Source organism: Engystomops pustulosus, chromosome 3 (genome assembly GCF_040894005.1).
Source record: "Engystomops pustulosus chromosome 3, aEngPut4.maternal, whole genome shotgun sequence".
Lineage (NCBI taxonomy): Eukaryota > Metazoa > Chordata > Amphibia > Anura > Leptodactylidae > Engystomops > Engystomops pustulosus.
Window position 1 is genome coordinate 101,528,792 of NC_092413.1, and position 12,614 is coordinate 101,541,405.

General features: G+C 41.9%; 1 protein-coding gene across 40 annotated transcripts in view; it reads left to right on the top strand.

The window, feature by feature from the left end:
* The window catches only part of TRDN (triadin), a 478,227-nt gene that overhangs the window by 304,254 nt on the left and 161,359 nt on the right, over window positions 1-12,614 (top strand). For all 40 annotated transcript variants that reach the window (XR_011854160.1, XR_011854161.1, XM_072141623.1 and 37 more), the window contains 3 exons: window positions 2,144-2,188; window positions 3,237-3,275; window positions 7,399-7,440. Coding sequence is in view for 38 of the 40 variants with exons in the window: in XM_072141623.1 (XP_071997724.1) it covers window positions 2,144-2,188; window positions 3,237-3,275; window positions 7,399-7,440 (126 nt within the window). In the remaining 2 variants the exon portion in view is untranslated. The remainder of the gene's footprint in view (window positions 1-2,143; window positions 2,189-3,236; window positions 3,276-7,398; window positions 7,441-12,614) is intronic.

Consider the following 12,614-nt stretch of genomic DNA (forward strand, 5'->3'; position numbering starts at 1 on the left):
GTTATATAAGTCTTGGGTGTCCTGGCTCATGTAACCAATGTTGTGATGTTTCTATGGGCCAGATCAGGTATTTAATGTTGGTGTGCCCACATGGAGCATCCCTCATGGCTATTGCTCCAGGATTCTTCTTCCCCCCTTAACATCCTCCGGAGGGTTGTTATGATAGTTGTGTTATTTCTTTCCCCAGAGAGTATAGGTGCCTCTCATGTTAACTCAACTTGGGGATGAACTCTCGCTACTAGTCCTTCCCTTACTGATCATTTATTTATATTTTATCAGAGGTATCTGGCTCCTCTCTTCCTCTTGTATAATTTGTCATGAATTCAATAGAATCACAATTTGCAGTAAAGAACTTTCTATTATGTTTCAGGTTTACGTAGCAGTTTTATGTTTACTATTAAATTTATCTTGATTTGTAGATATCATTTATTTTTAATGCTAAAGGGACTCTATCAACAGATTTTACCAGATTTTAAACTAGAAGCATCCTTGGTACGGTATGGTATGGTATGAATTGCTATTTGTAGAATTTCCTATTTTATGTGATATCTACACCTATTAAATGAAAAAAGTCATATTTTGCCTGAGATGAGTCAAGTTTAGAGGCTTCTGGAGGAGGGTCACCATCTTTGGTTCCATGGTACCTAGAAACATGCTTTATGTATCTTATCAAAGATCTGAAATAGTCTTATTTTAATATTACATCAAAAGCATGTTCTATGTCACTGGTGGCGAACCTATGGCACGGGTGCCAGAGGTGGCACTCTGATCCCTGTCAGTGGGCACTCAGAATGTTGCCCCAAGACCGAAGGAGCTACTGCTATTAGTTGTCAAAGAAAGCTCCAATGGCAATCCAAATTTTCCCTCCTGTCAACGAAATTGGTTTCCTAAGTAACATTGAAAGTTGTAATACAGCACGAAGCACGAAGATTGCATTAAGTTACTGTCTGAATTGCTGCGTTGGCACTTTGCGATAAATAAGTGGGGTTGGGCACTCTAAAGTGGCATTCTTCCTGTAGCCTCTAAACATTACTGATCTAAAATAAATGCCTCTTCTTTGCTAATTTTCACATGATTTTGGAGATTAATTTTTTGTAATTGGCAAGATTTCACATAAAATTGTGATACATACCTTACACAGGGAGGTTAATAATTTAATGGGGTGAAATATGATGACATTGGAGGGCATGTATATTAGTTTTTTTTTACTTTGGTATATAATTGAGACTTTTGTCAGGTCTTTTTTGTGCCTTATGTATGATCATGCATTTCTTTTTGTGATTTATGTCTTTCCTATGCTGGCAGGTGAAACATTTGGCTTTTTTGAGACTTTTTGTTGCAAATGTCTCAAATCTACATGGACAAAGGGGGCATTATATAAAGGAGTGAACTCTAATGTAAATTTTGAATTTGAGGCAGTGGCCTGCATTTTTAGGCACTGTAGTCACACCCCAGGGAGATGACGACAACATGTGTTGTTAATGCCTGCATCTTCAAATGCTGAGAAAAGCAGATTTGTGTAATTACATTCCTGTCAATATTGCGTTTACAAAATGCATATGTTAACAATATGTTAATGCCCACGTTAACATTTGCATTTTGTAAATGCAGTGATGACAGCAATGTAAATAGGCAAATCTGCTCTTCTCATCTGTTGTGATGAGTTTGAAAACACATGTGTTGATACCTCTGCAGCTCCCGCTGACCGGTGCAGATTTGTGCCTAAGGCATACATGAAAAATTACAGCAAAAGTCGCAATGAAAAGTAGCAAAAATGAAAGAAAAAAAAATTTGCTGAAATAAAGATACATGTCCCCCAGTATCCCTTTCACTTTATTTGGGGTTAATTATATCATGTTACAAATCCAGTGGATTCTCATATTGTAGGATCACTTTATCTTAGATTCCCCCTATTTAATTTAGTATTACACAGTGTAGGATAAACCTGAGCCTTTGGAAAATACATGAGATGGATTTAAAATTTTATCATAGCTAAAATTCAACTAGATAGAGCCAAGAACAGATGTAACTCACATTTTCTTAAAGTTTTGCATAGAACTAGTGGGGATTGGTTTTAAATGAATTGCTCAATATATTTTTCCTCTATTTATGCACTTCTTGAACTTTCAAATGTGTTTTTCAGCGCCTGAAAAGGAAGAGGAATGGTTAACAGTGACAACACCAGAAGGTATTTTTTTCTTAACATGGTTCACTTTAACTTAATTCACTTGTTACAGTTATTAGCACTTCATTTATAGTCACAATAATAAAACTTTATTTATATAGTGCCATCATATTCTGCAGTGCTATATAGATCACGGGATACATATACGAATAAAACAAGACATTAAATAGTAATAACAGATGAGACAATTGGAATGAGGGTCCTGCTTTTAAGAGCTTACAATATATGAGGATGAAGGGGTGGCACAGAAGCTGATTTGTAATGGCCCAGCCATGCTTTATGGGATGAAATAATTTAATAAATAGATAAGTAATGCTGAATGATCCAGTCACCAGTGCCTATCAATATTTACAGAGACCAGGGAGCATTGGTCTGAAAAATATCCTGTCTAATGTATCAAGTGATGAGATATTACATAGAAAGGAGGATAATCAGTGGAGGTTAAGAGAAAAGAAAGTGAAAGTTACATGCAGTTAGGGAATGTTATAGGCTTGCTTGAAAATATGGCTTTTTAGGGCACTTTTGAAAGTTTGTTAGTTAGATGCGAGCCTAATAATTAAATTGGTGCAGCTCGGGAGGTGTGCTGGAGACATGAGGGGGAATTAAGGATATGAGGGGAATCATAGGGTGATGTTACATTCATAAGACTATAGTTGGGTATAATCAGCATAAAGATGGTACTGGAACTAATGGTACTAAGATGATGAGTAATAAAAAATGATTTAAATAGAATACCAAATACATTATGCCCAAATTAATAATAAAGATATGTCTACAGGGTTTGTCTTCCATTTTAATAACTTCTACTAAACTTTACGTATATTTTAATATTAAATATTAATATTATATAACAATAATATTATTATTCCCATAATCTAAATTAGACCATTTGGAGCATTTTGTTGCACTGATTGTTTTTTTTTTTTAATTTATATGTGATGATTATTAAAGCTATGTGTGAAACGTGAATACTCTGCATTAGGTAGTTGCTTTTATTATATACAGGTTAAAAGTGTTCTTATTTCTAATGGTCTCTTATGTTAATTTCCAGTGTTCCACAAAGAAGTTCTTCCAGTTCTGGAAATAATAGGTAAATGTAAATGATTATCTTTTCTGCCTATAAAAACTATTTTGAGATATTATCTTTTTATATTTTAAATTTTTTAATTGTATAGGTATGAGCATTGAATGACATCAACAACTAGCTTTTTATTGTAATTTATGTTACAATTATTGTTGGGCAGACTCTGGTTTGGCCGAGTTCGGGACACCCACTATTGGCACCAATACAATTGTGGGTGTCAACTGTTTAAACGGTGCTGACAAAGTCACCAGCGGCATTTAGATAACCTTGCCCATCACTAACATGTAGGCAGCACTGTGCTGGTGAACTGTGCAAAACTTTTACACTTACACTGTGATGGGGTAAAAAAACATATGGGTGTAGAATATGGCAATATTTTTGCAGTTTTTACTTTTTTGTTAAAAAGTATTGAGACATACACTCACCGGCCACTTTATTAGGTACACCATGCTAGTAACGGGTTGGACCCCCTTTTGCCTTCAGAACTGCCTCAATTCTTCATGGCATAGATTCAACAAGGTGCTGGAAGCATTCCTCAGAGATTTTGGTTCAAATTGACATGATGGCATCACACAGTTGCCGCAGATTAGTCGGCTGCACATCCATGATGCGAATCTCCCGTTCCACCATATCCCAAAGATGCTCTATTGGATTGAGATCTGGTGACTGTGGAGGCCATTTGAGTATAGTGAACTCATTGTCATGTTCAAGAAACCAGTCTGAGATGATTCCAGCTTTATGACATGGCGCATTATCCTGCTGAAAGTAGCCATCAGATGTTGGGTACATTGTGGTCATAAAGGGATGGACATGGTCAGCAACAATACTAAGGTAGGCTGTGGCGTTGCAACGATGCTCAATTGGTACCAAGGGGCCCAAAGAGTGCAAAGAAAATATTCCCCACACCATGACACCACCACTACCAGCCTGAACCGTTGATACAAGGCAGGATGGATCCATGCTTTCATGTTGTTGACGCAAAATTCTGACCCTACCATCCGAATGTCGCAGCAGAAATCGAGACTCATCAGACCAGGCAACGTTTTTCCAATCTTCTACTGTCCAATTTCGATGAGCTTGTGCAAATTGTAGCCTCAGTTTCCTGTTCTTAGCTGAAAGGAGTGGCACACGGTGTGGTCTTCTGCTGCTGTAGCCCATCTGCCTCAAAGTTCGACGTACTGTGCGTTCAGAGATGCTCTTCTGCCTACCTTGGTTGTAACGGGTGGCGATTTGAGTCACTGTTGCCTTTCTATCAGCTCGAACCAGTCTGCCCATTCTTCTCTGACCTCTGGCATCAACAAGGCATTTCCTCCTACAGAACTGCCGCTCACTGGATGTTTTTTCTTTTTCGGACCATTCTCTGTAAACCCTAGAGATGGTTGTACGTGAAAATCCCAGTAGATCAGCAGTTTCTGAAATACTCAGACCAGCCCTTCTGGCACCAACAACCATGCCACGTTCAAAGCCATTAAAATCACCTTTCTTCCCCATACTGATGCTCGGTTTGAACTGCAGGAGATTGTCTTGACCATGTCTACATGCCTAAATGCACTGAGTTGCCGCCATGTGATTGGCTGATTAGAAATTAAGTGTTAACGAGCAGTTGGACAGGTGTACCTAATAAAGTGGCCGGTGAGTGTATATATATATATATATATATATATATATATATATATATATATATATATATATATTTTGTCAATCTGTGATTGTCCTGAGATAAATTAAAAAGTGGATGTGTCATTTGGAAACCATTTTTAATCATTTCTAGTAAAAACAAAGCCTGATAAAAAAAATGCTGCTTTTTTGATAGTCTATTCCACCAATATTTGGATTTCTTACCAGCTTTGATGTAGATTGCAAAAATTTATAATAATTAGTGTCACAACAAAGCAAAACTTGTCCTGCATATAATAAGCCCCCATATAGCTCAGTTAATGAAAAAATAACAAGTCAGGAAACATAAAAAATGCAAAAAAGTTCACACAATCATAAAAAGGTTCACGTGCATTGATCTAGTGATTCAGGTATATTTGGAATTGTCCTGAGCGAGAGGCTTAGGAGAGCCTTAAATTTTACCAGGCCTTTTCAGTGCCCAGTATGCTAATTAGGCTCTTAACTGTTATTTAGGGGTCCTTGGCATAGGCAGAAAGCCTTGCACCACCCATCTGACAATATATTTTTGAAAACAAAGGAGGCTAGAGACAAAATTCTAATGACGCCATGATCAGCACATTTGGAAAAAAAATGCAGAAGGGGTGGCATTTCTGGGAAACGTTCCATACTTAACCATTGTGAACACAGTGATACAGGGCGGGATTACAAAAACAGGTGGTGTGATAATGAGTTGTTAAATCATGCTAAGAAAACTATATAAAAAAAATATATACAGCATATCAATGTGCAATATTATTGCATCATCTGATCATAACAAAGTGTCAAGTGTACATAAATAGTGTAGCCAATCGATAGTCCCCCGCACGCCATCTAGCCACAGTATGTAAACATCATCATGACGCATGTCCTGAATCTGTTGCTAAGCAACATGACACTGCACAGTGAATACAATCAAAAAATAAAGAAAAAGAGAAAAAGAGAAGCACGCTCAGTGCCAGAATACGACTTACAGCGCCGACAACAAACGGAAGCTCATCCTTACCAAGGTAGAGAAGATCCCAAGGTGACAGGCCAAGGAGGTGTGATCGCTATGCAGGGCTGCGATCAGCTCAGCTGCAATACACCATGTCACATGGCTTCGTCAAACTCTCAGGGATCTGACCCGCTATCGCGAGAACTACCAGGTGGGACGGCAGACATCTTTGAAGTGGGCAAGCGCACATTTAGTCAATGAGCAATAGACTTGTCACAAAACTATAGTATGACTGCGCTACAACAGGTAGTAATAACTTTAGGTATATTCCCAGGGATATCATGAACATGAAGTAGTAATTCCAGGCAAATTCAGCCCAACATTACGTGGTCAAGCGCCACCCTGGAGGAAGCTGTCAGGTCAGATGCAGAAGAAATGCATGATGTTAATGAGAGAAAAAAAGAAAAAAATATAAATTAAAAAAATAAATAAAAAATAGTGGCTGACAGTTGGCGTTCTGGTTTGATTATCAACAGGCATCATGTGAATAGTGATCTAGATCAAAAACAGAAGAAAAAGAAATATTATTTAATGCAGAGACATATGTCAATAAAAAATAATTTTTTGTACTTCCTTAGAACATTCATTGTGTGATCGTTAAATGAGGTATAATCTGGTAAATCTAATACAGAATGTGTACATTAAAGTCAACATTCAGACCGCTCAGTTGTAAAGGGTTAATCCATTCAATCTCTCTTTTTAGCAATAGCTTTTGTATTTAATTTTTTGAGATTTGCTCTGTTGGCTAATAACCTAAGAACTTGCTCGTGTAGAAGAGATGATTCTTCTCATGTTCCTGTTTATTGCTATAATTCCGGGCTAGAATATTAAATGTAAGGGAGGATTAATTATTTCATCAGATAAAATGAAGCAGCAGGAAGTGAAGTAGTACTATGTTCACCTTAAGGAGAGGTATATAATGTTCTGGAGGTAAAAGCCGCTCTCTGTGACTCAGTGAATGTCACAAACTAGGCTTTGAGCCAAAATTTCCACCCCCCGCTCTCCACAACCCACTTATTAACCACCATATACAGGCAGCTTGATAAATCTACCCCAATGAGTATAAGACAGCTTACGTGTGAGGTAAGGTGGATAGAGACAGGGAGACAGGCATGGAGAGTGAGAGACAGACAGGGAGAGTGAGTGACAGAGAGACAGACAGGGAGAGTGAGTGACAGAGAAACAGACAGAGAGAGTGATTGAGACACAGAGAAAGAGGCAGGGAGAGAGAGTGATGTGTAATAGCCATGTAGACATTATACTTAAAGGGTTACTGGACATTTATATTGAGTTGCTCAGATGTCAGAATGGTTTTTACTAAATTGTGATTCCCCTTTTAAATAGAAGTAGAACATCATCCATATTATGTTGCTCACCATTTTTCTTCAATCGTGTCAGGAAGGTGGTATAAATAAATCATTTAACTACATTAGTATGATTTAAAAAAAACTAAGTATATTATGTTTCTAATAATTTCAGAGGAACAATTTGTCGAGGTGCAGGACATAATACCTCAACCAGGTAACATTCTATGCTTTGTCCTACTATATTTACTGTCAATATAAATGTGTGTGTGTTTATTAGTAATGAACGAGTCAGAATCACCAAATTCGGGTCTGTACCACAACCCCCGAAGCCAAACAGCTCCTCTTTTGGAAAAATGCTGCAAGCTGTTTGATTAACTGCTGAGCATCCATTCAACCAGCTTGTAGCCCATTAGCAACCACAGACATGTCCCTCTGTGAGTATAGTAGTTGTCATTTACACAAACATGACATTTACATGGTTTTTGCATTTACATCATATTTGCGTGTATGTTCTGTGCAGTTCTGCAGTGTTTGCATTGACATGGAGCTTGCGTTTACATGCCATTTGTGTTGTGTTTATGTGGCACTTGTGTTAATATGGCATTTGTATTTCACTTACATTTAAGTGGCATTTGCGTTTGAGTCTTAGTTGCTTAGTTGCTCACATTTTATCATGTTTGTGTTTCCCTCCCATTTGCATCACAATTTATAACATTGACCAAACAAAGAATAGGACAGGCACTACCAATGTATAAGGATTACAAATAAGTCCACGTATGTCGCTTTCGATTCTTTTCGTAAAAAAGAGTGTACTTTCCGTATTTTAGGACTCTGACTTATTCTGTTCTCTTTTATTACACCATTATTCTTTATACATATTTAGAATCTGCAATATAGGTGGTATTATTCGTATTTGTGTTCATTTGAACAAACGCTTACTATGTGATTGGTCTGTACTAGAGATGAGCGAACATGCTCGTCCGAGCTTGATGCTCGGTCGAGCATTAGGGTACTCGAAACTGCTCGTTGCTCGGACGAATACTTCGCCCGCTCGAAAAAATGGCAGCTCCCGCCGTTTTGCTTTTTGGCGGCCAGAAACAGAGCCAATCACAAGCCAGGAGACTCTGCACTCCACCCAGCATGACGTGGTACCCTTACACGTCGATAGCAGTGGTTGGCTGGCCAGATCAGGTGACCCTGGGATAGACTAGCCGCTGCCCGCGCTGCTCGGATCATTCTGTGTCTGGATGCCGCTAGGGAGAGAGCTGCTGCTGGTCAGGGAAAGCGTTAGGGTGTTCTATTAGCTTACTGTTAGGCAGGAGTGATTCTCAAAGAACCCAACAGCCCTTCTTAGGGCTACAATAACGTTCTACTTTTTTATTTTAATTTGCATCTAGTACCATTTTGTGAGGAATTAGCAGGGGGACTTGCTACCGTTGTGTTTAGCTCTTAGTGGCACACATATCCATAGCAAAGACCGAAGTGGGAAAATTTAGTAGGGGTTGGATTTCAATTAGGCACTAACTCAGTGTCATCTCATCTGGCATAGTAGTGTGCTTTGATACTTGGCTAGAAAATAGCCATAGGAGAATACAAAGAGCTTACTTACGCCTACAGTAGCGTTCTATATATTTGATTTCTGGTTGATCTGCTGGTGGCTGTACTTTCTGCAGTGCATGTACTAGCCAATTCTGAGCAATTTGTAGTGAGACTTGCGACCGCTGTGTTCTGCGCTTAGTGACGCACATATCCATAGCAAAGACCGAAGTGGGAAAATTTAGTAGGGGTTGGATTTCAATTAGGCACTAACTCAGTGTCATCTCATCTGGCATAGTAGTGTGCTTTGATACTTGGCTAGAAAATAGCCATAGCAATAGGATAGCATTGTTTGGTTTTAAAAACTCAAAAAAAAACAAAAAACACAAAAAAAACAAAAAACACAAAAAAAAACAAAAAAAAGTTAAAAAAAAAATAAAGTTATAACTCTCATTTTAAAAATGTTTAACCCGAGGGCTAGGGGTAGAGGACGAGGGCGGGGACGTGGGCGTCCAACTACTGCAGGGGTCAGAGGCCGTGGTCCTGGGCGGGGTGAGACACCACCTGCTGATGAGGGAGCAGGGGAACGCCGCAGAGCTACACTCCCTAGGTTCATGTCTGAAGTTACTGGGACTCGTGGTAGAGCACTGTTGAGGCCAGAACAGTGCGAACAGGTGATGTCGTGGATTGCTGACAATGCTTCGAGCAATTTGTCCACCACCAGTCAGTCTTCCACGCAGTCCACCCATGTCACCGAAATCGCCACTCCTCCAGCTCCTGCACCTCAGCCTCCTCCCCCCCAGTCTGCCCCCTCCCAGGAAAATTTGGCATTTGAACCGGCATACTCTGAGGAACTGTTTTCTGGACCCTTCCCACAGTCACAAACCACTTGTCCGGTTGCTGCTGAGCAATTTTCCGATGCCCAGGTTTTCCACCAGTCACAGTCTGTGGGTGATGATGACCTTCTTGACGTAGTGGAAGTGTGTAAAGAGGTGTCCGACGATGAGGAGACACGGTTGTCAGACAGTGGGGAAGTTGTTGTCAGGGCAGGAAGTCCGAGGGGGGAGCAGACTGAGGGATCGGAGGATGATGAGGTGACAGACCCAAGCTGGGTTGAGAGGCCGGGTGAACACAGTGCTTCTGAGACGGAGGAGAGTCCTCGACCAGAACAGGTTGGAAGAGGCAGTGGTGGGGCCAGACGGAGAGGCAGGGCCAGAGCTGGTGCATCAGCGCCAAATGTGTCAACTAGTGAAGCTCCCGTGGCGAGGGCTCTTGCGGCGAGGGCTAGATCTTCAGAAGTCTGGAGGTTCTTTAAGGAAACACCGGATGACCGACGGACTGTGGTGTGCAACATTTGCCAAACCAGGCTCAGCAGGGGTTCCACCACTACTAGCTTAACTACCACCAGTATGCGCAGGCATATGAATGCTAAACACCCCACTCAGTGGCAACAAGCCCGTTCACCTCCGGCCGTGCACACCACTGCTCCTTCCCCTGTGTCAGCTGCTAGTCAGCCCCCTGCCCAGGACCCTGCCACAAAAACCCCATCGTCGCCTCCACGATCCTCCACAGCATCCACCAGCGTTCAGCTCTCCATACCCCAGACGCTGGAGCGGAAACGCAAATATAGTGCAACCCACCCGCACGCCCAAGCCCTTAATGTGCACATCTCCAGATTGCTTAGCCTGGAGATGCTGCCCTATAGGCTAGTAGAGACCGAGGCCTTTCGCAACCTCATGGCGGCGGCCGCCCCTCGGTATTCGGTCCCCAGCCGCCACTACTTTTCCCGATGTGCCGTCCCAGCCCTGCACCAGCACGTGTCAGACAACATCATCCGTGCCCTGACCAACGCTGTTTCTGACAAGGTCCACCTGACCACGGACACGTGGACGAGTGCTGCCGGGCAGGGCCACTATATATCGCTGACGGCACATTGGGTTAACTTGGTGGAGGCTGGGACCGAGTCTGACCCTGGGGCTGCTCATATACTGCCGACGCCGAGGATTGCGGGGCCTACCTCGGTCCAGGTGTTTCAGGCCTACTATGCCTCCTCCTCCTCCCACCCCTCCTCCACCTCCTCCTCCGAACTACCATCCGTGGGCACGGCGCCATCAGTCGGTAGCTCTAGGCACAGCAGCAGTGCCGTCGCTAAGTGACAGCAGGCGGTGCTCAAACTGCTGAGCCTAGGCGATAAAAGGCACACCGCCCAAGAGCTATTACAGGGCATTCCACATCAAAGTTGTTAACTTTGTCGCCACCCTGCTGTGTAATCCACAAAATATACTTGCAAACTTTTACCATTTAGGGATATTATTTCAGCGCTTCTTGCGCATCTGTTTACATTCCCCTCACCCGCCATATCCTAAACTTATAAGAACACTACTACACTTGATCTTATACAAAAGGTTCTTAGAAGTGCTGTTTGGGGAGTAGCCTAGAGACAGGGGCTTGGATTGGCGAAAGCTCGCCTGGCTGCAGAGCGCCAGCTCCATCCCAAGATCCAACTAACATAGTTGCAGCACCTTTAATCTACTACTAGTTCACTGCCTCCATAATAATAATAATAATAATCTTTATTTATATAGCGTCATCATATTCTGTAGCGCTTTACAAATCATAGGAAACAAATACAAATGTAATGTAACAGAGCACAACATTTGTATGGAACAACAGGAGTGAGGTCCCTGCTCGCCAGAGCTTACGGTTTATGAAGATGATGGGGTAACACGAGGTAAAAGAATATTTAATGGTCAAGCCATTCTTCTTAGGGAATAGAAAAAAATATAATAAATGGAATTGCTGTCGCTTGAACCACTCAGCCGTCATCTTATATACCAGGTCCAGGGTGAATGGGACTGCAGAGAAGTCTGGTGCCTGTTGGTTGCTGGATAACAGATGGGAGGACGACACAGGACGGGTTAGTAGAAGAGTTAAAACTTCATGCAGTTAATGAGTGTTATAGGCTTGCCTAAAGAAATGGGTTTTAAGAGCACGTTTGAAACTTTGGAGGTTAGGTATTAGTCTGATAGTCCGGGGCAGAGCATTCCATAGAATTGGTGCAGCTCTAGAGAAGTCTTGGAGACGCGAGTGGGAGGTCCGCACTAGGGTAGAGGTTAATCTAAGATCACTGGCGGATCTAAGAGCACGGGTTGGGCGATAGACTGAGATAAGAGAGGAGAGGTAGGGGGGTGCAGCATTATACAGAGCTTTATGGATGAGGGTTATTATTATTTTAAACTGTATTCGAAAGGAGACTGGCAGCCAGTGCAGCGACTGGCATGAACTGTAAGCATACATGGTCCCCTTATCAAACGAGCTGTGTCAGGCAGAATTTTGGGTTGTTTTCATGGCTTCCATGTTAACTTTGTCGCCACCCTGCTGTGTAATCCACAAAATATACTGGCAAACTTTTATCATGTACCGATATTATTTGAGCGCTTCTTGCTCACCTCCTTTGGTTCCTCTCTGACACCCATTGGTTTGAAGCCTGAGTCCAATTAGGGTATGTCGCCATGCCACTCTCTAGCCTGCTGCCGCTGCCTCTGCATGCCGTCCCCTATAGTGTCAGGGTCAATTATTGGATGTTTTAGATGCTATCTAGCTTCATTCTGTCACTCTGTCATGGCCATGCTGTTGCCCATAATTTTGGCATAATGGTGCGATTAGGCAGCCTCAGAGGCATCCATGCATGCTGCCCCTGCTGTTTCCTGTCCATTTCCGTGGTGTTTCCATCCTTTTCTGAGGTTCCCAGGTGTTTGGCCAAGCTTCCCTGTGCAGAGCCTTGGTCCCCTTGAAAAATGCTCAAGTCTCCCATTGACTTCAATGGGGTTCGTTATTCGAGACGAGCACTCG